General features: G+C 40.7%; 1 protein-coding gene across 3 annotated transcripts in view; it reads left to right on the top strand.

The window, feature by feature from the left end:
* pds5b (PDS5 cohesin associated factor B) overlaps positions 1-27286 on the top strand; it is a 258376-nt gene that overhangs the window by 156310 nt on the left and 74780 nt on the right. For all 3 annotated transcript variants that reach the window (XR_013577094.1, XM_078545339.1, XM_078545340.1), the window contains exons 14-20: positions 1950-2031; positions 7627-7675; positions 7830-7969; positions 8066-8181; positions 15446-15551; positions 19751-19911; positions 20861-20984. Coding sequence is in view for 2 of the 3 variants with exons in the window: in XM_078545339.1 (XP_078401465.1) it covers positions 1950-2031; positions 7627-7675; positions 7830-7969; positions 8066-8181; positions 15446-15551; positions 19751-19911; positions 20861-20984 (778 nt within the window). In the remaining variant the exon portion in view is untranslated. The remainder of the gene's footprint in view (positions 1-1949; positions 2032-7626; positions 7676-7829; positions 7970-8065; positions 8182-15445; positions 15552-19750; positions 19912-20860; positions 20985-27286) is intronic.

Genomic DNA, 27286 nt, shown 5'->3' with positions numbered 1-27286 from the left:
GGTAGTGCAGTTGATGTAGTTTATATGGATTTCATCAAAGCCTTAGACAAGGTCCCACATGGGAGACTTATAAAGCAGGCAAATGCAGATGGGATACAGGGTAATTTGATAAGGTGGATTCAAAATTGGCTTAGTTGTCAGAGACTAAGGGTGATGACAGAAGGATGCTTTAGTGACTGGAAGCCAGTGTCCAGTGGTGTACCACAGGGATCTGTGCTGGGTCCCCTATTATTCGTCATTTACATAATGGACATAGATGACTATGTGGGGGGTAGGATTAGTAAGTCTGCGGATGATAAAGATTGGCTGGGTCAGAGCACCTGCGATCTCCTCCCTCAGCAGTCTGGGACACAAATCAGTTGGACCTGGAGATTTGGCCACTTTTAAGCCTGCCAACACCTCCAATACCTTGTACTCCCTATATCAATTTGCTGGTTAACAGTGAGGTTGAGTGTCTTGGGCTACAGGAAGATATAGACGGGATGGTCAAATAAGTGGCAGATGGAATTTAACCCTGGAATGTGTGAGGTGATACACTTCGGAAGGAGTAATTTGACAAGGAAGTATTTAATGAACGGCATGACACTAGGAAGTTCTGAGGAACAGAGGGACCTTGGCGTGTGCGTTCATCGATCTCTGAAGGCGGAAGGGCATGTTCGTGGGATGGTGAAAAAGGCATATGGGACACTTGCCTTTATCAATCGAGGCATAGATTACAAAAGTAGGGAGATCATGTTGGAGTTGTATAGAACCTTGGTGAGGCCACAGTTGGAGTACTGTGTGCCACTCTGGTCACCACATTATAGGAAGGATGTGATTGCACCAGAAGAGATTCACCAGGATGTTGCCTGGGATGAAACACTTAAGTTATGAAGAAAGGTTTGATAGACTTGGGTTGTTTTTGTTGGAACTGAGAAGACTGTGATCGAGGTATAGAAGATTATGAGGGGCATGGACAGGGTGGATAGGGAGCAGCTGTTCTTCTTAGTTGAAGGGTCAGTCATGAGGGGACACAAGTTCAAGGTGAGGGGCAGGAGGTTTAGGGGGGATGTGAGAAAGAACTTTTTTACCCAGAGGGTGGTGACGGTCTGGAATGCGCTGCCTGGGAGGGTGGTGGAGGCGGGTTGCCTCACACCCTTTAAAAAGCACCTTTATGAGCACTTGGCACATCATAAAATTCAAGGTTTTGGGCCAAGTGCTGGTAAATGGGATTAAGTAGGTAGGTCAGGTGTTTCTCACGTGTCGGTGCAGACTCGATGGGCTGAAGGGCCTCTTCTGCACTGTGACACTCTTGTGATTCAGATAATGTTGCCAAATGGCAGCAAATATGAGGATTTGAGGGACTTCAGAGGTAATCCAAAGATGCTGTGGTTACAAGTGGTTAAGCAAAAATGAAACCAACTGAGGGTAATCTCACTCAATTGAATGACAGAGGAGGATGATGTGCTTGACCATCTCGAAGAATGCAGAGAGATTGAGAAGGATGAGAAGGGGCAATGCACTATGGTCACAATCACATAGGATGCAATTTAAGAGTTTTGGTATGGTTATTTCAGTGCTGTGACGGCTGCAGAAACCTGATTGGAGGCATTCATTTAGTGTTGCAGGAAAGATGGGTATGTATTTTAGAGGTGACAACATGCCCAAGAGCATGGGAGTGAAAGGGAAATTGGAAATGAGGCGGTAGTTTTCAAGGATGGTACAAAATTGAGCTAACCAAATAATTAGACATGAAATCTGAATTGATTGGGCTTAATATGACAAAGACTTTTTCTTACTTTGGTATTTCTTGTGTCCTTCTGTGTATTTCTGTGAATGAAATCAAATGTATTTCATTCATCCTTTGTATAGTGTTTTGATGCCCATGAAAATAAGGTTGATTGAATTGTACCATCTTTCAATTGATGTCAACTAATTAATTTGCTGTTTTTGTTTTTAATCTTTAACAGAGCATTAAATGAAATGTGGAAGTGTCAAAACACGCTGAGGCATCATGTTCGTGACTTACTTGATCTGCACAAACAACAAAAAGCAAGTACAACACTCTTCTGCTTTATGTGCATGCTATGGGATTGAAGTGCAATGGCACCATCAGCATGTGCATATCTTGCAGTGTGGAATGATGTGATTTTTATGCTTTTGATTGAAGGACTTAGATTGTTATGGCTTATCCTTTTAGTGTATTGGTTCTAGGATACTGAGATTGAGCCAGAGATGGCATACGTGACTCAAATCTGCAACCATAACCTTATCTCAGCCCAGCGCCTTCTTGCCTTCAAAGAGCATGGACTCACTCAGTGTCAGTTAGGCTCACCTTTGGTACATAAACTTGCACTATTACTAACCTGGTCAGCCTTAAGGGTTTGATGAAGAAGCCTACATCAAATTGGTGGAGTAAGGCCCAGTCAGGAGTAAAATTAAATTCCTAGCATTTTTATGCCTTGGTGTCATGGAATTACAATTGCAACAAAATCCATCACTTTGTCATCTTCAGAACAGCATATTGAAAATTGCTGAAATGCTGGAACTTAAATTTCCTAGATGCTATTCTTCAGACATGTTCTTTCCACTTGTCTCTGTCTAAAGCCTCACAATGAGTTTCCTCAGAGCCGCTTAGCCTTTTGCTGCCAGCAGCATGTTTTATGAATGTCGGATAAATTCCTTTCCTTCCTTGCGCTCAGACAACTATATTTTTGCACTTTAAAACTGGGCGATCTTAATTTCTCTTGGTAAAATCGAATTCACTTGGTGCAAGTCGAATGTAGCGCATATTGTCTAGAAATCATCCAGGATATCATTCTGGCTGAGGCAAATTTGCTTTTTATTTTGGTATTCATCAACGAAGAGCCCCCTCTGGCAAATCTTTGGTTGTCGCTGGCATATGGCATACTGTCTTTAAATGTTCAGCTGAAAATTTACAAAGCACCTGACGGGAGTTGGAAGCCTGTCTGACTCAATTAGGAAATAATGCATCCAAGCTCCATCGTAGGACTTATCAAGGCTTCCAAACTGCTGATTGTCAAAAAGGAAATTGGATATCTCATTTTTGTAGGTTTCCCATCTGAAGTTTTCACAACATCTTTGGCTTGTTCATACTGTATTTGAAATATCACCTGGATTTATTTTAAGATCTAACTGATAATTTACATTGCCATTTGTGTTTGACAGATTTCATTAATGGACTTACATAGAAACATCGAAAATAGGAGCAGGAGTAGGCCATTCAGCCCTTCGAGCCTGCTCCGCCATTCATTTATGATCATGGCTGATCATCCAGCTCAATAGCCTGCTCCTGCTTTCTCCCCATATCCTTTGATCCCTTTCGCCCTAAGAGCTTTATCTAACTCCTTGAAAACGTACAATGTTTTGGCCTCAACTACTTTCTGTGGTAGCGAATTCCACAGCCTCACCACTCTCTGGGTGAAGAAATTTCTCTTCATCTCAGTCCTAAATGCTCTACCCCATATCCTCAGACTGTGACCCCTGGTTCTGGACTCCCCTACCATCGGGAACATCCTTCCTACATCTACCCTGTCTAGTCCTGTTAGAATTTTATAGGTTTCTATGAGGATCCCCCCCCTCATTCTTCTGAACTCCAGCGAATATAATCCTAACTGACTCAATCTCTCCTCATATGTTAGTCCCGCCATCCCAGGAATCAGTCTGGTAAACCTTTGCTGCACTCCCTCTATAGCAAGAGTATCCTTCCTCAGATAAGGAGACCAAAACTGCACACAATATTCCAAGTGTGGTCTTACCAAGGCCCTGTATAATTGCAGCAAGTCATCCCTGATCCTGTACTCGAATCCTCTGGCTATGAAGGCCAACATACCATTTGCCTTCTTTACCGTCTGCTGCACCTGCATGCTTACCTTCAACGACTGGTGTATGAGGACACCCAGGTCTCGTTGCACATTCCCCTCTCTCAATTTATAGTTCTGACAGCTCTGTAGTTTCAAATGTGTTCTTAATGAGGCTGTTACAAATGAACTTGACAGGTGCCCATAAATGTGCCTATGGACTGTACACTGTTAACAGAAACTACACACAGGCTTTAAAGGACCTACCAATAGTTCTGAAGATTTATGTGCTGATTATATGGTCCCCACAAGTTCCTGACAGATATCTACTTATAAGCTGTACACAAAACCTCTGCCCACTGTCTTAATTTAGCACCACTGTCCCAAAGCCAGCCATTTTCCATGGAACAAAAACAGAAAATGCTGGAAAAACTTAGCAGGTCTAACTGCATCTGTGGAGAGACAGGTAGAGTTAATGTTTCAAGTCCGTATGACTCTTCAGAGCTCTGAAGAAGAGTCATACGGACTTGAAACGTTAACTCTGTCTGTCTCGCCACAGATGCTGTTAGACCTGCTGAGTTTTTCCAGCGTTTTCTGTTTTTGTTTCAGATTTCCAGCATCTGCAGTATTTTGCTTTTATCATTTTCAATGTAAGTTGGAGAAATTGCAAATTCCATGAATGTCCATATGATTTCCCCATAAGATCCACTGCCCAACAAAGTGACATCAATCTAAAACTTAAAGTGAAATAGTGAATAAAAGTGGAATTAGGAATAAAGGAAATGCAGGGAAAAATAAGTGGCAAATGACATTTAAATACAGTTGTAGAGTTGTTTTAACAAGCTTTAACAATGCTGCAAGATTTCTTTAAATTCTAAATTCTGCCTGTTATGGCACAGCAGATGGTAAATGCTAAGCTGCTCAAATCCCAATGGGAAACTTGAAACAACTGCCACAACTGTTTTGGAATTTGTATATTTTGAGATGCATGCCTTGAATTCAGCAGTAATAAGACCACCGAGTCATTTAGGTTTCTTACAAAACTAAATTAAACCTTTATTAATAGAAGAAATTATGTTAAGCACATACATAGATCTACAAATTACTACTATGACAACTTCTAAATCCCCTAATTAATCAAACTCCCAGTTACACCTCTGTTAAGGCAACAGTAAAACACACAGATTTAAACAGACCCAGGCAAAGCACACACCCTAGACAGTCGAATTCAAAGAGTTTTCCTCAGCTTTGGTTCCTTGTAGACAGCAGGAGGCTTTGATGCTGGAGGCTTTTTACAGTTGCGTTAGATCTTAAAATGCCTTCTCTCCTACACACAACCTCATTTCCTTTATACAGATTTCCCCTTTGAATGCAAATTCCCATTGTTCCAATATGCCTTTGCAACTTTACTTTTCGCACAACATGAGTACTATGAAAGTTTTATATTATCAATAACCTTTGGGAAAAGTAAACCTACTGTTTGGCTTAGCTTCTTATGGCTAGGTGTAACATCTTACCATCTCTTTGAAATTCAAGCGAACCTAATTTATCTAAAAAGCAAATGTTCCTCATACTTCACATTCTAAAACTTCAGCCATGTTTACATATTTAGCATTTCAACCCCAGCTTCCCTTTTGATAACTGAAAAGCTCCAGACCAGCTGCCTCCAATTCAATTAAATCCTCCAAACACACACATCCAAACCCCACTATTAACCTACTTTTACAGTAAATCACAATATTATGAAAATTATTATATTTTCATGACATGCTTCTGGTCTGACTCCAAAAGGAATGTTGTGTGAGAGAACCTGATAGTGTCTCATTGCTTGGATTGTGTGTCTGATTCCTGTCCAGTATCAAATCTGATTTAACAAGTGCTCCCTGGAATTCATGCACACAGTATATACTGAACTCAGTGCAGTTTGCATGATTATTACCTCTGCCACTGAACTCAATATCTTCTCTTTCACTGATGCATTGCAGTAACAAAATTCCACTCAACAGTACCTCCTTCTCCTATGAACTTTACTGCTAAGACAAGAGCAGCAATGCTATTGGAACGCCATCATCAAAAGCCATACACCTCATTTGGACATACGTTGCTGCCAAACTTCACTTTGCTATGTGAATACCTTTAAATTCCCAACTTGGAGACTACCAGTGTAAACTGCAGCATTTGCAGGAGAGGCTGACCAACTCTATCTCAGGGTGATTAGGGTGGGCAACAGATCTGGTTTTTTCACCATTACAACAGTTTATTTAGTTTCTTAATATAATAAAACATCACAAGGCTTAATATAATAAAACGTTTCAAGGCACTTGACAAGAGGATTATGAAACAAAATATGACACCAAGCCACAGAAGGAGATATTGGGTCAGATGACCGAAAACTTGGTCTGAGTGGTAGGTTTTAAGGGAGAAAGTAGAAGAGGTTTAGGGAAGGTATTCTAGTGCTTCGGGCCTAGGCAATCGAAGGTGCGGACATCAATAGAGGAGTGATTAAACCTGGGATGCTCAAGAGGCCAGATATGAGGGTTCTGGGGCTGGAAGAGATTCCACAGGTGAGGAGGGGCAAGGCCATGGAGCGTTTTGAAATCAAGATTGAGAATTTTAAAATCAGGACCAGGAGCCAATGTAGGTCAGTGAGCACAAGGGTGAAAAGTGAACAAGACTTGAAGAGAATTAAGACACGTGCAGTAGACTTTTGGATCAGAGAGTAGAATGTGGGAGACCAGCCGGAATGTGTTGGATTAGTGAAGTCTAGAGGTAACAAAGGTAATAATGAGGGTTTCATCAACAAATGAACTGAAGCAGGCGAAGTTGGGTGATGTTACAGAGGTGGAAATAGGAAGTCTTGGTGAAGGCATGAATATGTGGTTGGAGGCTCATCTTGAGGTGAAATATGACACTAAGGCTGTGAGTAGACTAGCTTAATATCAGACAGTTTCCAGGAAGAGGATGGAGTTCATAGCTAGGGAATAGAATTCGGATTGGGGACCCAAAACAGTCGCTTTACTCTTCCCAATATTTATTGGAGGAAATTTCTGCTTATCCAGTACAGGAGGTCAGACAAGCAATCTGATAATTTAGCAATAACGGAAGGGTCAAGCATGTTGAGACCACCTTTTAAGAATTAAACATTTTTAGATAACCCATGCCTGAAAACACTCATTAATACTTGGATGCGAAGATTTGTGCATGCATATAAATACTCTTGAATAGACCTCTCTCCTGGCTGTCAGAATTTGATTGGAAGTCAAAGCGTAAAAGAGTTCAATAGCTACTGCTTATGCAGTTATAAGAAAAACAATCATGATAACTACTTAGCCTCTCAATTCCGCTTACTTGGGCAGCTTGCTGTTTTTTATCGCACCATGCCATTGATGTCTTATCTTGAATTTGTTGGTGATTTTCAAATGTGTGCTGCATGAGTAAAAGATTTTTTTAAAGTTAAGAGATTTTCAGTTTTGAAAGAAAACTTAATCATTAACAAATGACCACTGGAACTAATGTACAAAAATAGCTGCAGTCGATGCATCTTCCTATGTCTTTTTTTTTTGTTTATCTCCTGTATGTTGATACCCTACACACCCAACTCTTGCCCATTGTTTCCACACTGCTGCCCACCTAAGAGGAGGAATGTTGTACCTTCCACAACATGAGTTCTTCTCACTGAAATGCTACTCCAGTAACTGGAAATGGGAGTCACAACTAGTTTATTTTTTAATTGCTGAAAAATGTGATAAAGTTTTAGAAAATAAATCTCTAGTTTTATTGTAACTATGCGTAAATGTAATAAAATTTATTTTGTCTGAAATTCTAGTCTGATCCCACTGACAAAGCGATATTCTCAAAAGTGATGATAATTGCCAGTAAGTACTATTCTATATTTTAGCCACCTGCATTGTATAAAATGTAGCATTCATTTAATAGCATGAAAAAGTGTAGAAAGCATTGCTCGTCCAAGAATAAACAATGCAATTATTCTATCAACAAGTTGTGCTCAATACAATATTCTGTTGCCAGAAAACCTGCCTGATCCAGGAAAAGCCCAGGATTTCATGAAGAAATTTGATCAGTTTTTAGAAGAGGATGAGCGAATCAGGTCCCAGCTAGATGTGCTCGTTAGTCCAAATTGTTCGTGCAAACAAGCAGAAGGATGTGTGGTAATTGCTGAAATTCATATTATATTAGAATGGATTGAAAATTTCTAACAATGTGGTTTCTCCATTTGAATAACAATTTGGTTTTTTTATGTACAGCGAGAAATAACCCGAAAACTAAGCAACCCTAAACAGCCCACAAATCCATTTTTGGAAATGGTGAAATTTCTCCTGGAGAGGATAGCACCTGTACATATTGACACAGAGTCCATTAGGTATGCATAATGTTTTTGTATTAAGTAATACATAAAGGGAAAAGTAAGATTCTTTTGACATTGAACCTTTTTTTAATTATTAATATACTTGAATCAGCTTTTGCTGGTTAAAATGGGAACCAGATAACTGGATCTGACACTGATGCGGGGCTATCTTGTTTGGGCTGCAATGCAAATTTTAACTTTCTGAAGTATTTTTTCATAAAATGGTTGGCTAAGATTATTTGTAGCGTGATAACAATGTGGAACTTGCTATCACACAGTTGTTGGGGCAACAAAAAGATGTATTTGATGGGAAGCACGTGAGGGAGAAGGGAATGGAAGGTTTTGCTAATCGTTGGATGAGGAAGGATGAGTCGAGATTCGAGTGGAGAATAAATGCTGGCATAGATTTTTGGGACAAATGGTGTTTTTCTGTGTTCCATATTCTATGTAATTCTGTGTAAACGTGCAATATTTTTAAAGCTGATTGACTACTGAATGTCTACAAAAGTGAGCATTGAGATTTCTTGTTTTAATTTCCAGTCACCCATGCCAAGTCAACCCATTATTTGTAAATTTGGCAAGAGGTGAATTCTATAACGATTATAATAATAGGAGACCATTTGGCTCATTGTGCATCTGCCAACTCTTTGGTAGAAGCATTCAATTCATCCCATTCCCTTGCTCTACTTTCCCCATAGCCTTGTAAAACAAAAATGAATCTGCTTCGATCATCTTTCAGGCAGTATATTACAGATTGCAACAATTAACTGTTTTTTCATGTTGCCCCTGATTCCTTTGCCAATAACCTTAAATCTGTGTTCTTTGGTTATCGACCCTTCTGCCACTGGAAACAGTTTCGCCTTATTTACTCTAAAACCATTTGTCACTTTGAACACCTCTATCAAATCTTCTCCTTGACTTTTCTGCTTAAAGCAGGGCAACTGCAGTTTCTCTAAACTCTCCATGTAATTGAAGTTCATCTTTGGCACCAGTCTAGTAAATCTCTTCTGCTCCCTCTCCCACCTTGATATCCTAAAGTGTAGTGCTCAGAATTGAATATAGTACTCCAGAAGAAGCCTAAGTAGTGTTTTTATAAAGGTTAAGCATAACTTACTTGCTATTGTATTCTACCCTTTTAACAAAGTCAAGGATCCTATGTTTTTTCAACAATCTCCTCGACTTATCCTGCCATCATCAAAGATTTGTGTACTATCACCCCCAGGTCTCCCTGTTCCTGCACCCCTTTAAAATTGTAACATTTAGTTCGTATTTCCTCTCCTCATTCTTTCTGCCAAAATATATCACTTTGCAGCATTAAATTTTACTTGCAATGTGTCTGCCCATTTTATCGGTCTGAGTCCCCCCAAAGCCCGTTCTGACCCTCATTGTTTACTACATTTGAATTTTGAATCATCTTTAAACTTTGAAATTATGCCTGTATACCCAAGTCCAAGTCATGAATATATATCAAAAAGAGCAGTGATCCTAATACTGATCCCTGGGGAACATCACTGCACACTTACCTCCAGTCTGGATAAACAACTGTTCACACTACTGTCTGCTTTCTGTCTCTTATCCAATTTGCATCCATGCTCTTGAGCATCCCTTGATTTTAATTGCTCCCACCTTTTGTTGGCTGTGTGTACAGCTGCCAAAGCCCTAAACTCTGAAATTCCCTCCCTAACCCTCTCCGCCTCTCAACCTCACTTTCTTCCTTTAAGACACTCCTTAAAACCTACCTCATTGACCAAGGTTTGACGTTTGCCCTAATATCACCTTAATTGATTTAGTGTTTAAAACACTCCTGTGAAGTGTCTTGGGGTGTTTAATTGCATTAAAGGTTGAATATAAATATGTGTTGTTACTGCCATTGCTCCTTTTCCCAATGGGCTTCAATTTTGCTAAAAGATCTCATCTGATACTGTCATAAGTCTTTTGGAAGACCATATATACAACATCAGCTGCACAGCCCTCGTCAATCTTCTCCATTACTTCGAAGAACTTGATTAAGGTAGTCAAACATGACTTTCCTTTAACAAATCAGTGCTGACTTTTGTTTATTAACCCATAATTTTCCTTCGCCAATTAATCTTGTCCCAAATAATTGTCACTAAAAGCTTTCCACCAACAAGGTTAGACTGACTGGCCTGTAGTTGGGTTTATCCCTCCTTTTTTTTAAAAGAAAAACAAAGTTGTAAAATTTGCAATCTTCCAGTCCTCTGGCATCACCCCTGTGTCCAAGGAAGATTGAAAGGCTGTGGCCAATGCCTCCACAATTTCCACCTTTACTTCTCCCCATAACCTTCGAAGTATCCCATCTTGACTGGGTGACTTTTCTATTATGAGGACTCAACAAATACTATATAAGTCTAACAAATACACTCTAACGTAACTCACCCCATTTAAGATAAAGATATTAAAAATACAATGAACACAGTTACTTAATTTCTAAATCAAACTTCTCAACTCAAATTTCTTTCTACATTCATTTGACTTTTTAATAAAAGCTTAACTATATCACTAACTTATTTGCTTCCTTTAGCTATTCCTTTTCAAAATGGTCTTTGGTTGGATTAATTTTTGAGAAATGGATTTTAGGATTATAAAGATAGTCATTTGGTAGTACGTAATTTGAGTATTGAGTACGTAACTTGAGTATTGTTGAAAAAAGAGACTTTTTTGTCAAAGCTTTTCATCTTGCACTCATCAGGACAATTCGCAAGAAAATGCCAATGTCAGGGGAAACAACATATTTATGATGTATGAGAAGAGAGTGCTGATTGGTTGGCAGGTGGACTCTGATTGGTAGAAGTGTTACCATGGAGAATTAACCAGTTGATGGTGACTGACAGTTAACTGCCAAGCATTGTTTGAAATTTAAACCAGGCAGCTTGCTCCTGATTGGTCAAGACATTGCCCTGAGGAATGAACCAACAAATGGCTGTCATTTATTTTGTTTAGCTGAAACAGGCGCAATGTGTGTGCATGTTCTTTCTGCCTGCAAAGAACAGGGCCCTGTGTATTAATACATGTGGCCTGCATATTAATAAAAGTGATGCTCTCCCTATCGCATAAATAAGTAATATGGTGTATGAATTTCAGTGCTAGTGTGATGCTAGGTATGTAGGCCAAAAGTCCCAAAGACTGGCAGATAGAATCATGTCCCTTCTGCTGCTTGCAACAGGCAAGGTACAGACCGTACCAGCCTGTGCTTGCAAAACTCAACAGTGTCCAACATCAGACATGATTCTGCGATTGGACAGCATTTGCTAAATAATCCTCGGTGTGCTAAGAATTACTCTGACAACCAATTTAAGATCGTCAGCCGGGCTCGCAGTATGTGGCGCATTTGTGCGTACTGGAAGCTACATATATTAATACACAGGGCCCTGTTCTTTGCAGGCAGAACATGTACCCACATTATGCCTGTTTCAGCTAAACAAAATAAGCGACAGCCATTTGCTGGCTCATTCCCCAGGGCAATATCTTGACCAATCAGAAACAAGCTGCCATGTGAATAAATGTTTTTGAACAAAAAACCATGGCCTCTAGCCAGATCTCTTGTAGAGTAAGAAGCCTTCAAATTCCGAAATAAAACCACAATAACAGTTGGCGGCAGGAGTGACCAAACCTATAGTGGAATAGTAGAAAATTGTGGGAAAAGCTTCAAGTTAAACTCAGCAACAGTGCAGGGCAGCAGGTGAAGGACTTTGAGATCAACCCGACAGTGGCACTGGAGGTGACCAAATAGCAAGGGCAGCCCTGCGACTGACAAGATGAGCAGCATGAGAAAAGACAACTTTGAACCAAGGTGAAAAATGGCCACCAGAATCGTTTCAAAATATAGATGGTCTCAGACAGGCTGAGCAATGGCAAAATTGATAGAAATGTTTTACCTAGTACCGCAATGAGGTCTTGCGAGTAAAGAGAACAAAAGATCAAGTTAGCACTGTTGGGAGCATAGCAGACAACTTGCTGGCCAGATAATGGGTGAATGAAGAGACAGCCTCCTACAAGGATATCATTGGAGCCTTTGACTCATACTTCAGTCTTCGTACAAATGTTGTCATAGAGTTAAATTTAATCGACGCCGTGAAAAACAGGTTGAAGGGATTGACTCATTAATCAATGAATTGTATCACCTAGGTAACAATTCTGAGTATGGAACACTAAAAAAAGACCAGATCAGAGATAAAAGAATAGTCATTGGCGTTTCAGATGAGAATCTCCCTTAACCGTGGGAAGATTTAACTTTGAGCAAAGCTGTACAACTGACTGGACAGCCCAAAAAGCGGAGGCAGAATAAGGCTTTCAGAGATGCAAGGGAAATTTCCCAAGAACAGTCCGAAGTGCTTCAATTTGTGGGTTGTAAAACAGAAGGTATAGCAAGGAAGCAACCAGGGAAACGTCCTGAAAAGGCACCAACTTCCATTTTCCAATGTCCCTGCTGTGGCGGAAAGAAGGTCCACAGGCGGGAAGAATGTCTGAATTGTGCAGTACCATTGATGTGGCAAGTTAGGCAATTTTTAAGTGGCCTGCTGGTTCAGGAAATTTGTGTTTACAAGACAGAAGGAGAAATCTGTTAAAGGAACCTTCATTCAAGAAACTCAAGTTGACTCAGAATGCTGTGAATCAGTCATCTTAGACAAAACTCCATCCCCACGACCACAGGAGGGCATTGTAGATGTTTCATTTCAAGGTGAGGCTAGATGCAGCGGGAGACAGGTGCACCAAGGGTGAAGGTGACCAGCCATAAGATGACATTCTTGACCTTAATTTGCTCTTGTGGGAAGGAGTGGAAGAGGATGACAACCAAGATGCCACTGATATTGATGATTTGTCGCAGGAGAAGATCCTGAACCTTGCTTTACTTTTTGAAGATTGCTTGCATTCTGGTGAAGTTCCAGAGATGTTCAGACCTGCTGAAGAATAAAGTCACAATGAAGAGAATGTGCAAGCTGAACCAGGGTTAGTAGGGTAATCGTCATTTTTCTTTAGAATATTCTTCGTTCTCCTCTTCACCCATCTGATTTATTTATGGATGAGGCTTAACATAATACTTTGTTCATTGCAAAAGTAGAAGTTTGTAGACCCTGTACAACTGTACAGATCTTCACAGGAGCTGAATGGGCTTCATTCTTTCAAGCAGGAGAAGCAAGCAGCCCAATCTTACCCCAAAGTACCAAGAAAAAAAGAGAAGGAAAGGAAAATCTCTATTCATCTCCTTCTATACTGTGTAGGTCATGCCTTCCAAGGCGATGATTCTAGAGAGCATACATCCTCAGAGCCGAGAACACGGTCGGAGATTGGTGCCACCGGCACAAAACACTTGAGGGGTTGGTGTAGGAGAATGTGTATATAATAATAATAATAATAATATGGGGATAAAGACTCTGGAGGGGGCTGGGTGGGTCGGGGAGGCGATACATAGCAAAAGGTTAACTCTAATAATAGCTACTGAGCATGAGTAAGGAGCTATGTCACAGTGATGCCACTTGCTGAGAGGAGATGAGCGTGAAGCATCTCAAGAAAATAGCTCCAGCAATGCCTTGGTCTTATTTAATCTTTGTAAATAGCCAGCATGTAAATAAATGTTTTTCAACAAGACCATTGCCTCCAGCAGATCTCTTTAGAGTAAGAAGCCTATGAATCCCCAGATAAACCTGCAACTGCAGAGTGAATGATGCTGAAAACTGCAATCATCAGTGAACATCCTCACTTCTGACCTTATGATGGAGTGAAGATGATTGGGTCTAGGACACTACCCTGAGGAACTCCTGCAATGTTGCCCTGGGACTGAGATGTTTGACCTCCAGCTACCACAACCATCTTCCTTTTTGCTGGATATGACTCCAACCAGTGGAGAGTTTTTCCCCAGATTCCCATTGACACCAGTTTTACGTGGGTTCCTTGATGCCACACTCAGTCAAATGTTGCCTTGATGTCAAGGGCAGTCACTCTCACCTTACCTGTGTTATAATGGTTTAGCATACCGCCCTTGCTTTTGTATTCTATGCCTCTATAAAGTAAAGGACCCCATATACTTTTTTTAAACATCCATCTCAATTTGTCCTGCCATCTTCAAAAGTTTGTGTATATGCACCGGTGGGGGCCTCTATTCCTGTAGCCCTGTTAAAATTGTATCATTTAGTTTATAGCCGATCAACTGAAGCACATTGAAATACTGAAATTCTGGAGATTATATCATGTTAATGGCACAGTGTGGGCGAGGGGAAAGAAATTTGAACCAGAGCCAATTCTTCTGGCTTAGTGCATCCTTTCTAATTCTAACAGAGCAGGCACTTCTTCCACCTACTCTCAATCCCTACACCCATGTTATGCAGTTAGCTATAGGCAGTATTGACTGAATCACAGGGGAGGCAGCGGCACAGTGGTATCGTCACTGGACTAGTAATCCAGAGACTCAGGGTAATGCCCTTGGGACCCAGGTTTGAATCCCACCATGGTGATGATGAAATTTGAACTCAATCTGGAATTAAAAGTCTAATGATGACCATGAAACCATTGTTGTAAGAACCCATCTGGTTCACTAACACCCTTTAGGAAAAGAAATCTGCTGTCCTTGCCTGGTCTGGCCTACAAATGACTCCAGACTCAGCAACGTGGTTGACACTTAAATGCCCTCTGAAATGGCCTAGCAAGCCACTGAGCTAGCGAATTAGAGATGGGCAATAAATGCTGGCCTAGCTAGTGATGCCTCCATCCCATGAACAAGTTTATAAAAAAAAAGCCCAGAAATCTTGCCAGTTCCAAACTGTATGTGGCAAACTTTAAGTATCTTGCAAGCCCCATAAATGGGACCCAGAGTGCCATTTTCTAAAGGTTGTGCTCTTTGAGTCTGGCAGTAGACAATTGGCCAAACAGTCAAGTATGTACAAAAGAACAGCACTTCCTAGTCGTACTATGAATGGTATGGGTGCCTACCTCTTGCATGCAAACTATCCCATTTGTGGCCTGGTCATCAGTCTGATAGATGGGTGGCCAGCCATGCCGCGCTTCCACTGGTGCAGTCCTTAGCCTCGAATGTTAACTTCTGGCTCTTTTTAGATTTGTTTTTTCCCTCTGTTCATTCTAAGGAAGACTTGCAGTAACGTTCCCTTATCACCTTTGCCAGTATGTATAACGTATTATTGTCGAGTTTGCAGCTTTACACATTTTCTATGGTCCTAACTTTTTGAAAGGAGTTATTGCCAAACGCCTTGTCAATTATTTTTAATAAGGTAAATTCAAACTAATTTAACTTTCTTGTTTTTGATAGTGCATTAATTAAACAGATTAATAAATCCATTGATGGTACAGCTGATGATGAAGAGGAGGGTGTGCCAACTGATGAAGCAATCCGAGCAGGCCTTGAATTGCTTAAGGTAAATGTTTGAACCTCTGGAACTGAGTTTCTGATTGTAATTTGACAATGAAAATGATCTTATTGTTTGTTTTTGACATTTCAACACATGTTTGGTTTCTTCTAACAATTTTCACTGATTCTGTAAAGCCAGGTTTATTTCTGATCTTATTAGAGGGTTCTAAGTTAAAAGTGGTTTAGTGATATGTATTAGTGATATGTGTGTTTGTCTGCACCATTTAGAAGCTAAGAACCGAGACTAATGCTTGTGAAGATAAAAGGGAGAGAGGTCTTTTGGCGCAGTGGGTGATGTCCTTGCCTCTGAGCCAGAAGCTCTGGGTTCATTTCCCCACTCCAGGTCACGGAAAATGCATTCATAATGTGACCAGACAGGTTGATTGTCAACCTGCAAATCCTTCCAACATGCCTATGGCAGACAGTAAGAGCGGGAGAGATTTATGGTTAGCCACGCTTGATGCAGAGTGGTGCCCCTCGAGCTGTAGCCTTTGGCTTCAGGCTAGCGACCCTTTCCAAGAAAAACAAGCCGAGGAAAACCACCATAAGCATTTGCTTTGCCTCATGCGCCTCTAGACAACAGAAGCCTCTAAGTATGAGGTAAAAGGAAACTCTAGTACTTTGGCCAGAGGAAAAGGAAACCACGATAATCACGCAGGGAAAAATGAAAAGATCTAAAGAAAAATTGAGTAAGATAGCTGGATGATTTTAAAGAACTCGATGGTAAAACTTGTCAGATTGACAATAATGGCATTTAGTGCAGACCTAGACAGTATTGCACACATACATAGAAGTAAACCTAACATCATATTTTATGGTGTGGTCCAAAATTGCATTGCTGAATATTGATATTGACTGAAAGCCCTGGTTTAGTGATAGATTAGTTAGTTACCTTTTTCAATACGACCATGTCAAAATACTGCTGTTGGTTCTGGCAACAGAGTGGTACCATGTTGGAAGATCCTCTGAATTTGGTGGTATGCTTGGTTTCCATGCAATTTTGTGTTGTCAGGAAGAGATATTGATGTATATAACGTTATTGGAAATTAATTTTTAAAGTAGAGGTTTAGTCTTGTGTGTGTTAATTGGATTAAAGCCAGCTAGTCTGGGTGCTTTGATGTATAGTAGTTTTGAGATATAAACAGAGGCAGAGGGTACAATTGCATTTTGTTGAATAGAGTATTCAAGAGTGGGAGTGAAATCTTGCACCTAGCTAGGAGACACCAAACAATGTTTATATTACTAATAAAATTGGTACTGTTCAATGGGACTGATGATACAATGAGAATTTGCATTCAAAGGGAAGGCTAGTTATAACCTGAGAGGAGTTTGCGTGTGCAGGTCAGAGGCATGTAAAATCTAAGCCTGCAAGCCTACAACTGTCTGCAAAGGAACAAATTGAAGGAACCTAATTTTGAATTCGTAAGGTGAAAAATGCTTTGCCTGGTGTCTGTTTAAGTCTATTGGTTATTGTTGCCTTAGTGGAGATTAATTTGGGAATTTGTTAAAAAGTTATGATAATAATTTGTAGTCTTGTATATGTATTTAATTTAATGTAAATTAAATGTCTCATTTAGTTTGATATAAAAACCCCTTGAGAACTGGTGGTCTTATTCCTGAATTTAAAGCTGCAACTCAAAACGTAGCAATTAAAAATAGGCTTTGACAGTTGTTTAAAGTTTCCCTCTGAGATTTTACATAACTCAACTTTTACAAACTGCTGTGTCATAACAAATAGCTCTTGCATCCAGGAAAGTCCCCATTTTGAAAGCTGATCTTGCATATATATTTGAGGACCATCATTATAACCAATTGGATCGGAATTAACCAGTTATCCTCTCCTACCAGCAAATGCTGCTGGGTAAGGCCTTTAAATTGCAGAGTTCATGCTATTAACTCATGCTGCCCCTTTTTACTATGATCAGCAGTTGCAGACTGTGATTCATGAACATGTTGCCTGAAAAATTGCTACTTAAAATATCAAATGTTCACTAGAGGAAGGTTTAAAGAAAATTCAGCTGTAGATTGGACAGAGCTCGGAAACATTAGTGTTAAGACCGACATGATTAAAAGTGTCTTCAGAGTTGTAGGCATGCATGTTCAAGTCATTGTTCTAATTGTAAGGGATACTCTTGTTCTCTTGATGCAATTTTTAAAGTTCTTGAAGTATTTAGAATTTTTTAATGATACTTTGTCACACTTGTATTAATTTTTTATTAGTAAAACACTTCTTTGAAAAAAAAATTAGAATGTGGCTTTCTGAATAGCAAATGGACAATCCACAACACCAGTTTTGAGTCCTGGGCATTAAGTTGCAAATGACCTAATTTTCTATCATTCTGTGTTTTTTTTTTGTTTCAGTGAGAAGTGTTGGCAAATAGCACATGCTTATAGTGCTAGATCTGCAATACCCTTTGTATGTTAAAAAAGCATTTTTGGATTCTTTATTGTTTATGCATAACTTACCTGAGTCTCTTTTTACATAAGATGATGAAGATAAATACAAGTGAGATATCTAGTTACATGTTTTTGTAGAGCCCTACAAAACTATCATCGCAGTGTCTAATTGCCTGTGACACCAGACCTGTTGCCTTTGCTGTCCTACCCAGAAGACCATTTCAGTCACTCTTTCAATAAAGAAGTGCTTCTGGCTATCAGGTCTTCAAAGGAAATTCCATCTTGATGGTTCATGCGTTTGGAATGATCGACATTCCAATGAATATATGAAGGTTGGACTTCATTTGAAGAATGAATAAGAAAATACCTATGCAGTGAAATCGCCATGAGTCAAACTCAGATGACATAAAATTCCGGTTATGTCGAAGTCATCAACCAATCTCGCAGGAAGAATGCCAAATCCCATAGAATGATGCCTATGATAAACCGAAATTTCACACTGGTAACTCTGGATTAGCTGAACTTGTCCAAGGTTGTCACATGACTGTGCTGATGGATCAGAGTGGAGTTGGACCATACGAGTGTGAAATCATGGAGCCCTGGGCAGCCCATCATTTGACATCAAGATCTCCTTGAGGAAGACAGAATTACCTGGAAAAACTCAGCAGGTCTGGCAGCATCGGCGGAGAAGAAAAGAGTTGACGTTTCGAGTCCTCATGACCCTTCAACAGAACTAAGTAAAAATAGGAGAGGGGTGAAATATAAGCTGGTTTAAGGTGGGGGGGGTGGGGGGAGAGAAGTTGGGGCGGGGTGGGGGGGGCCCACCTTAAACCAGCTTATATTTCACCCCTCTCCTATTTTTACTTAGTTCTGTTGAAGGGTCATGAGGAATTGAAACGTCAACTCTTTTCTTCTCTGCCGATGCTGCCAGACCTGCTGAGTTTTTCCAGGTAATTCTGTTTTTGTTTTGGATTTCCAGCATCCGCAGTAGTTTTTTGTTTTTATCTCCTTGAGGAAGGACGTTCAAAGGCTGAACATGTGAGAAACTTATAACTATTCTTGATTGGAGAGGAGGTGAAGTTGATGCAGCAAGTGGAAGACCATGACGTGAAGCTTAAAGCTGACTTTGCAAAGGAGTAGGAAATTCCACTATCGACTTTGTCCACTGTTATGAAACAAGACATAACAGTTGGAACAGTTCGACAAGCAGGCATTCTCTCCAGCAAGGAACAAGGTGAGAATGACTGCCTATCCCAACGCTGAAGAGGCTCTGCTCACGTTCAAGGCAGCCTGAACAGAGAAAGTGGTGGACTGTTTTGCGCATGTCTGAAAACAGCACACTAAGCAGAAAAAGATTACTGAATCTTTCTGGAGCTAACTCGTGACATTTTTCAATGCAAAGCTCCGGTCTTTTACAAGGCCAGGTTATTGTAAGGTGTGAACAAATGTAATTGAGTTTTTCACACATTTACTGCTTTACTGTGTTTTGATTTGGCATTTGAAACTGTTGTTTTTGACAAAGACCGCGTTTGTAGGCATATCGGGTTACAAAGTAATGCATTCATGTGGGAATGGGGCCTCCTCGGCTGTCTAAAAGCTCCACTTAACACTAATTTGTGGGCTGATCCCCTGGTATTTGACTTGTCGGAATTTTACTGTAATAGGTGAACTACAAATGTGTAAGATATTTTGATAACTGTAGAGTGACTTTTCATTAGTAGGAACGAAAACTGAATTATTACTAGGAAGAGTTTTAAGATGTTTTAAAATTTCTCTATACTTTCAAACCTACGTTTTTTTTCATTCTAGATATTATCATTTACACATTCAATCTCTTTTCACTCTGCGGAAACATTCGAATCCCTCCTGCAGTGCTTGAAAATGGAAGATGAGAAAGTAGCAGAAGCTGCTTTACAGATCTTCCGAAATACTGGGCAGAAAATTGAAGACGACTTTCCTCACATCAGATCGTATGTTTCACTGCTGTTGCTTTATATAGAGTAATAAGGTAGAAAATAAATGTAGTAACGCTCTTTCAAAGACCTGGGAAGGATTGGAAAGAATTGGTCAAATAGTGTTCTGTGCTGTATAAGTCAATGGTTCTAAGTAAATACCAGCAAAATATTTATTCATGAGATTTTTGTGAAATACCATTTAATCTTTCAGGTTGTAAACATGTAGCATTTGCGTTGATTTTCAATGCAAGAAGACGATGATTATGATGCGAAATAAATGTGACAGAAAAAGTGATGGAGGGAAGCCTATACTGTAATATTCAAGGTTACTTTTAGTCAAGTGAAAAGTCACCTAAGGTCCTAGCTACTGATTTAAAACCCACAGTACTAAACCTCAGTAATGACAAATTTGGCATATTCCCGGTACTCAAATCTTCAGGAACATTATAAATATCAAGTCGAGTTCACCAGTTAATCTATTGCTGGAAAAATATGTATGTAATTCCATGTAATTTGGAATCCAGTGTTAGATTTTTTTTATTTGCATCCCACTGGCCCTGCTATACTCAGCACACCTATGTGATAATGGAAAGAATATCAGAACTAATTATCAAAAATGTAATGTTCATATTGAAGAAAATATAAGTTAAGTTGCAAGGCTATGACTCTGAAAGGGTTCACTGTTGCTCCTTGTGTGTTGTCAGGACAGTGAAATTGATTTCTTGCTATGAAAATCAAACTCTGCATCTATTGCTTTAAGTGCACAAGTGAAATTGAGTGGAAAAATCTACTGACAGCAGAGGGTGCTATTCCATGAGTGGGGATCTATCAATATACAAGGGTCAATGCCAAAGGGTATTTGGCACTTGCATAAACATTTGTCTCTGATGCAAAATCAATTTCATCTACCCTGATTTTCATGAAAAGCAGATCTCAATTAACTTTATGCTTTCCTCCTGCCTAGCGCTTTACTACCAGTATTGCAACAGAAGGCCAAGAAAGGCACTGCTCGACAAGCCAAGCATGCAATTCACTGCATTCATGCAATATTCTCCAGCAAAGAGACACAGTTTGCACAGATATTTGAGGTAAAACATCCGCTATTTTGAAATCACTTTTTAATTATATTTATTCTTATTTTCTTGATTTAGTTGATACTTTTAAATTGTCTTTACATAATGATGTAAAGCTTTTCTTATTCAGCTTTTCTCAACCAAGGCAAAATCTTATAACTGTTCATATAACTAAAATAGAGTTTAATGCTCAAAGCTGTAACTTGCATATAGCTGTCAATAAAAGGTCAGGATTGTGCATATTTGTAGAATTTTGCACGCAACTTTTCAAGAAATTATTTATTATTGGACAAAAAGAAACCAGGGCTAACACTTGTGAGTATTTATTCTTTGTAAATACATTTTGTGTTCTGTTAGTGTCAGTATTGTGACACATAAGCCCCAATTTTAACTCCCTGGCAAGAGTTGTACTGGTGGTGATCAGTGTGGAAGGCAAACCTACTGTGCCTTCTGTGCATTGGCCCCATCAGTCTCTTGGTGAACTCAGTAGGAAACACTAGCTGGCTTCTGGGTAGAAGCAGGAATTCGGGCAGCTGGAGGCTACAGCTGGTGTCCTGCAGGAATAGTCCTTGGCACTCGGCTAAGGTAGAAGGAAGGGGGATTGTGAGGACATTGGGGAAGGAGGTCCAAGATTTCTTTGTGGTACCCAGAGGCCCATTGTTGGTCTCATGACCTTCAAGGAAAACAAAAAATAAAAATCACCAAGTCAACCTTTTTGGGCTTTTCTGGCCTGGCTTCCTCTTGCCACTAGGTTGGCCTGGTGGGAACCATTATGGCTTCCCTTTGCAGACCTTGGGCTAAATTTCATTTGGGCCCAAATATGTTATCGAAGCCTGTTCCAAGTATTTACATGAAAGCATTGCTGCCCCTCTCACCAGCTCAAAAGAGCAGTTTAAATTTACAGCCTGTGGGAAGGCAGTGGGATCAGAAGGAATAAGTTGACACAGCTGAAATATTCTCATTGCTGGGAAAAATCGCAATTGCATTGCACTATTTCATCAATGCCATTGGAATTTTCTTAAATGTGTCAAAAGCAGCACATGACTGCATTCCCTTTTCATGTATTCATTTAATTTTCCTCAAGTCTCTCGTGTGACATCTTATAAAATATCTTCTGAAAAAGAAATAAATACTTAAAAATTCTATTCTTAAGCTGCTTGAGGTCTTAAAGTTCTATTTAAAGCTCTAGCGCACTTGCAGTTGTTGACATTGACGGTTATCATTATCATCTTGGGGTAGAATGTGGACATCATATTTTAAAACTACATGACAAACGTACAGACCTCACTGAGCTCCTCTTTCATTAGACATTCCTCCTACTCCCTTAACCCAATAAGAAAGCTCTTGACCTCTCTCAGTTGCTGATGTAATGAGGATTTGTGCATCATTGTCCCTAGGATTCAATCTCCTGGTAATTGAGTAAATGCAAACATGTAATCTGAAATATAATCTCTAAGCTAGAACAGGATTTTTTTAATTAAGTAGGTTTTATTAAACAGTTTTATTTTGCATATTGACAGGAGCACAGAGTATATTTACAATATTGCTTAGTTTTGTGGTCAGCTGTATCTAGGCAACAGACATTTAGAGACTTTTTAAAAATCGGGGTTAAGACAGTTTTTGCTTGGGAAACTGCCAGTCCATTCTTGAATTTTTAAAAGAAGTGATTTTCTATATATTGGAGTCATTGCTTTTGACTACATCTGATAGTGATTACATTTGCTTTTCACCAATCTGAATGGTAAGCCTATATGTTCTACTCTAATGTTCAGTGTCAAATGGTGACATGCTCCAATTAATTATGTAGCCAGACAACAGTTCATGTGGATCAACTAGGTCCAATGGCATAATAATTTTACTCTTAGCTAACCTCCTCTCTGGTGGATGATATTTCTTAAAGATTGAGCCAGAGCTAAAATCCCTTTTACAGTAACTTGAATATCAGTTGTCTATGTTAGTGGCTGAAGTATGTAAACATAAAAGAAAAGAGCATCACTTTGAGGATCCGCAAAGTCTATAGGACAGCTATGTGGATTCAAAGTAGCCACAACAGAGTGCTCACTGTACAAGGCAAAGCTCCAATTGATGGAGATGCTTCAGAATTTGGCCTACCCCAACAAAAATATTCACTGCATCTAAGGGACTGAGCAGCTGTAGATGAATGAATAACGCCTGCCTTGTTTATTTATTCTTTGACGGTATCTGGGCATTGCTGGCTAGGCCAGCATTTATTGCCCATTCCTAACTGCCTTAGAGAAGGTGCTGGTTTGCTGCTGCCTTGAACTTTTGCAGTCCAGGTGTTGTAGGAACACCCACAGTGCTGTTAGGAAGGGAGCTACAGGATTTTAACCCAGTGATAGTGAAGGAAAGGCAATATAGTTCCAAGTCAGGATGGTGTGTAACTTGGAGGGGAACTTGCAGATGGTGGTGTTCCCACACATCTGCTGCCCTTGTCTTTCGAGGTGGTAGAGGTCATGAGTTTGGAAGGTGTTGCCGAAGGAGCCTCAGTGAGTTGCTGCAGTACATCTTGTAGATGTTACACACTGCTGCCACTGTGTGTCGGTGGTGGAGGAAGTGAATATTTGTGGATGGGGTGCCAATCAAATGGACTGCTTTGACCTGGATGGTGTCAAGCTTCTTGAGTGTTGTTGGAGCTGTTCTCATCCAGACAAGTGGAGAGTATTCCAACATACCCCTGACTTGTGTCTTGTACATGGTGGACAGGCTTTGGATAATCAGGAGGTGAGTTATTCACCACAGTGTTCCCAGCTTCTGACCTGCTCTTGTAGCCACAGTATTTATATGGCTGGTTAAGTTCAGTTTCTTGTCAATGCTAACTCCCAGGATGATGTTAGAGGGGGATTCAGCAATGGTAATACCATTGAATGTCATGGGGAATGGTTACATTTTCTCTTGTTGGAGATAGTCATTGCTTGGTACTTGGTGTGAATGTTACTTGCCACTCCCCAGCCCAAGTCTTATTGTTTTCCAGGCCTTGCTGCATATGGACACAGACTGCTTCAGTATCAGAATGCTTCAGTATCTGAGGAGTCAGAAATGGTGCTGAACATTGTGCAATCATCAGTGAACATCCCCACTTCTGAACTTATGATGGAAGAGAGGTCACTAACATAGCAGCTGAAGAGTGTTGGGCCTGGGACACTGTCCTGAGGGACTCCTGCACTGATGCCCCGCAACTGAGGTGATTGATCTCCAACAACCACAACCATCTTCCTTTGTGCTAGATTACTCCGACCAGTGGAGAGTTTTCCCCATCATTCCCATTGACTTCACTTTTGCTTGGGCTCCTTGATGCCACACTTTGTCAAATGCGGCCTTGATGTCAAGGGCAGTCACTCTCACTTCACCTCAGGAGTTCAGCTCTTCTGTCCATATTTCAACCAAGGCTGTAATGAGGTCAAGATCTGATTGGCCCTGGCAGAACCCAAACTGAGTGTCAATAAGCAGGCTATTGCTGAGTAAGTGCTGCTTGATAGCACTGTTGGTGACTCCTTCTTGCTGATGATTGAGAGTAGATTAATGGGGCAGTAAATGGCTGAGTTGAATTTGTCCTGCTTTTTGTGTCCTGGACGTACCTGGGCAATTTTCCACACTGCCGGCTAGATGCCAGATTTGTAGCTATACTGGAACAGCTTGGCTAGACGTGCGGCTAGTTCTGAAGCACAAGCCTTCAATACGATTGCTGGAATGTTGTCAGGGCTCATAGCCTTCTGCAATATCCAGTATGTTCAACAGTTTCTTGATATCACGTGGAGTGAATCAAGTTGGTTGTAGACTGGCATCTGTGATCCTGGGTATCTCCAGAAGGAGGCAGGGATGGATCACCCATTTGACACTCCTGGCTGAGTGTGGTTGCAGATGTGTCAGCCTTATCATTTGCAGTGAATTGCTGGGCTCTCTCATCATTGAAGGTGATATTTGTGGAGCCTCCGCCGCTGGTTAGTTGCTTAATTATCAACCAGCTTTCACGACTGGATGTGGCAGGACTGCAGAGCTGCCATCTGATCCTTTGGTTGTGGGATCACTTAGCTCTGTCTATCACATGCTGTTTGGCACGCAAGTAATCCTGTGTTGTAGCTTCATCAGGTTGACACATCATTTTTAGCTATGCCTGGTGGTGCTCCTGTCATGCCCTCCTGCACTCTCCATTGAACCAGGGTTGACCCTTTAATTTGATGGTAATGACAACGTCAGGGATATGCCAGGCCACGAGGTTACAGATTGTGGTTGAATACAATTCTGCTGCTGATGACCCATAGGATCTCATGAGTGCCAAGTTTTGAGTTGCTAGATCTATTCTAAATCTATCCCATTTAGCATGGTGGTACACATAATGATGGAGGATATCCTTGATGTGAAGACAGGACTCCGTCTCCACAAGGACTGTGCGGTGGTCACTCTTACTGATACTGTGATGGACAGATGCATCTGTGACAGGTAGATTGGTGAGGGCGAGGTCAAGTAAGTTTTTCCCTCTTGTTGGTTCCCTTACCACCTGCCAAAGACCCAGTCCCAGTCTAGCAGCTATGTCCTCTAGGATTTGGCCTGCTTGGTCAATAGTGGTGCTACCGAGCCACTCTTGGTGATGGACATTGAAGTCCCCCACCCAGAGCACATTCTGTGCCCTTGCGTCCTCCAGGCGGTGTTCAACCTGGAGGAGTGCTGATTCATTAGTTGAGGCGAGGGTATTTGGTAATCAGCAGGAGGTTTTCTTTGCCCATATTTGACAGGATGCCATGAGACTTCATGGGGTCAGGAGCCAATGTTGAGGACTCCCAGGTCAGCTCCCTCCTGACTGTATACCTTCTCTAAAGGACATTAGTGAGCCAGATGGGTTTTTACGAAAATTGACAATGGTTTATGGTCAACATTACTGGGGCTAGCTTTTTTTTAATTTCCAGGTTTATTAATTGAATTTAAATTCCACCAGCTGCAATGGTGGGATTCGAACCCATGCCCATAGAGCATTTACCTGGGCCTCTGGATTACTAGGCTAGTGACATTACCACTATTGATTAAAAGTGCTTTTCTGATCATGGGTGGTTCTCTAACTTCATCTTTAGGTAATGGACTCACTGCCTTATTTAGTGGTACTCTGGAAAAAATTTGAACACAGGATTTGATAATCAGATAATATGATATAACAGTAAAACAGGATTTTATGTGGTTTTGAAATCTATATCTGACTTACAAAACTACAAGATGAAATCTGTACTTCAAGAAAGTACGGCTGGAGGAAAGATTTGTCTGGACCATGTTATGCTCTTGTTTTCATCTAAAACTATGCACTGTTCTCAGGACTGTTTTGGAGATTGAGACAACATCCCTTTTTTCCACCACCAATCTTCTCCTTGTCCCTATACCCTCCAATAATTCGCAAGAGGCACTGGATATTAACACCACTCCTTACTACCCTTCCACTCCCTTAAGATCAGGGGACATAGACTTGAAAGGATATGGTGGACAACTGGTTTAGCCATCCACTGCCAGATCTGGCTGGCCCATTTAAATCACTGTTGGGTCCTCCTGTTGTCTACTAAAACAGCTCATTGTGGGTCAGGGGCAGGAGGACTGAGAGTGAAGCTGCAATGGGGAGCCTCAGCCTTTGCAATTGTCCAACAGGTTCAGTGTTCTTGCAGCCTGTGTGGACAAGAGCAGGGACTGCAGGGAGGATGAGAAAACTGATTCAAGTTGGGCTGGTGCAAAAAGGAAAGTAGATGTAGGGGACAGTATAGTTAGGGGGGTGGTGTGGGCACTTGTTTTTTGTAGCCAAAAGTGAGAGTCCTGAAGGCTGCGTTGCCTGCCTGGTGCCAGGGCTAAGGACAGCTTCTCTGGGCTGGAGAGGAATCTGGAGTGGGAGGGGAATGATCCAGTTGTTGTGGTCCTTATGGGTACCAACGACGTATAATGGACTAAGATTCTGCTGAAGGAGCATGAGCAGCTCGGGACCAAATTAAAGCGCAGAACTACAAAGGAATAATCTCTGGATTACTACCTGAGAAACGAGCAAATTGTCATCGGGTAAATATAAGATTAGGGAGTCAAATGCTTTGGTTCCAAGATTGGTGTGGGAGAAATGGGTTTTGATTTGTGGGGCACTGGTACCAGTACTGGGGAAAGAGGGAGTTGTATTGTTGGGATGGCCTTCACCTGAACTGTGCTGGGACCGGTGTACAGGTGAAACATAAAACTAGGGCTGTAGACTGGGCTTTAAACTAAACATTAGGGTGAGGGTTCACATGAGGGGAAATTTGGAAAGTTGAAGAGAAAGGACAAGGCAATAGTGCAGAATAGTG

This window comes from Cetorhinus maximus, chromosome 7 (genome assembly GCF_964194155.1).
Source record: "Cetorhinus maximus chromosome 7, sCetMax3.hap1.1, whole genome shotgun sequence".
Taxonomy (NCBI): Eukaryota; Metazoa; Chordata; class Chondrichthyes; order Lamniformes; family Cetorhinidae; genus Cetorhinus; species Cetorhinus maximus.
This window is presented reverse-complemented; position numbering and strand designations above follow the sequence as displayed.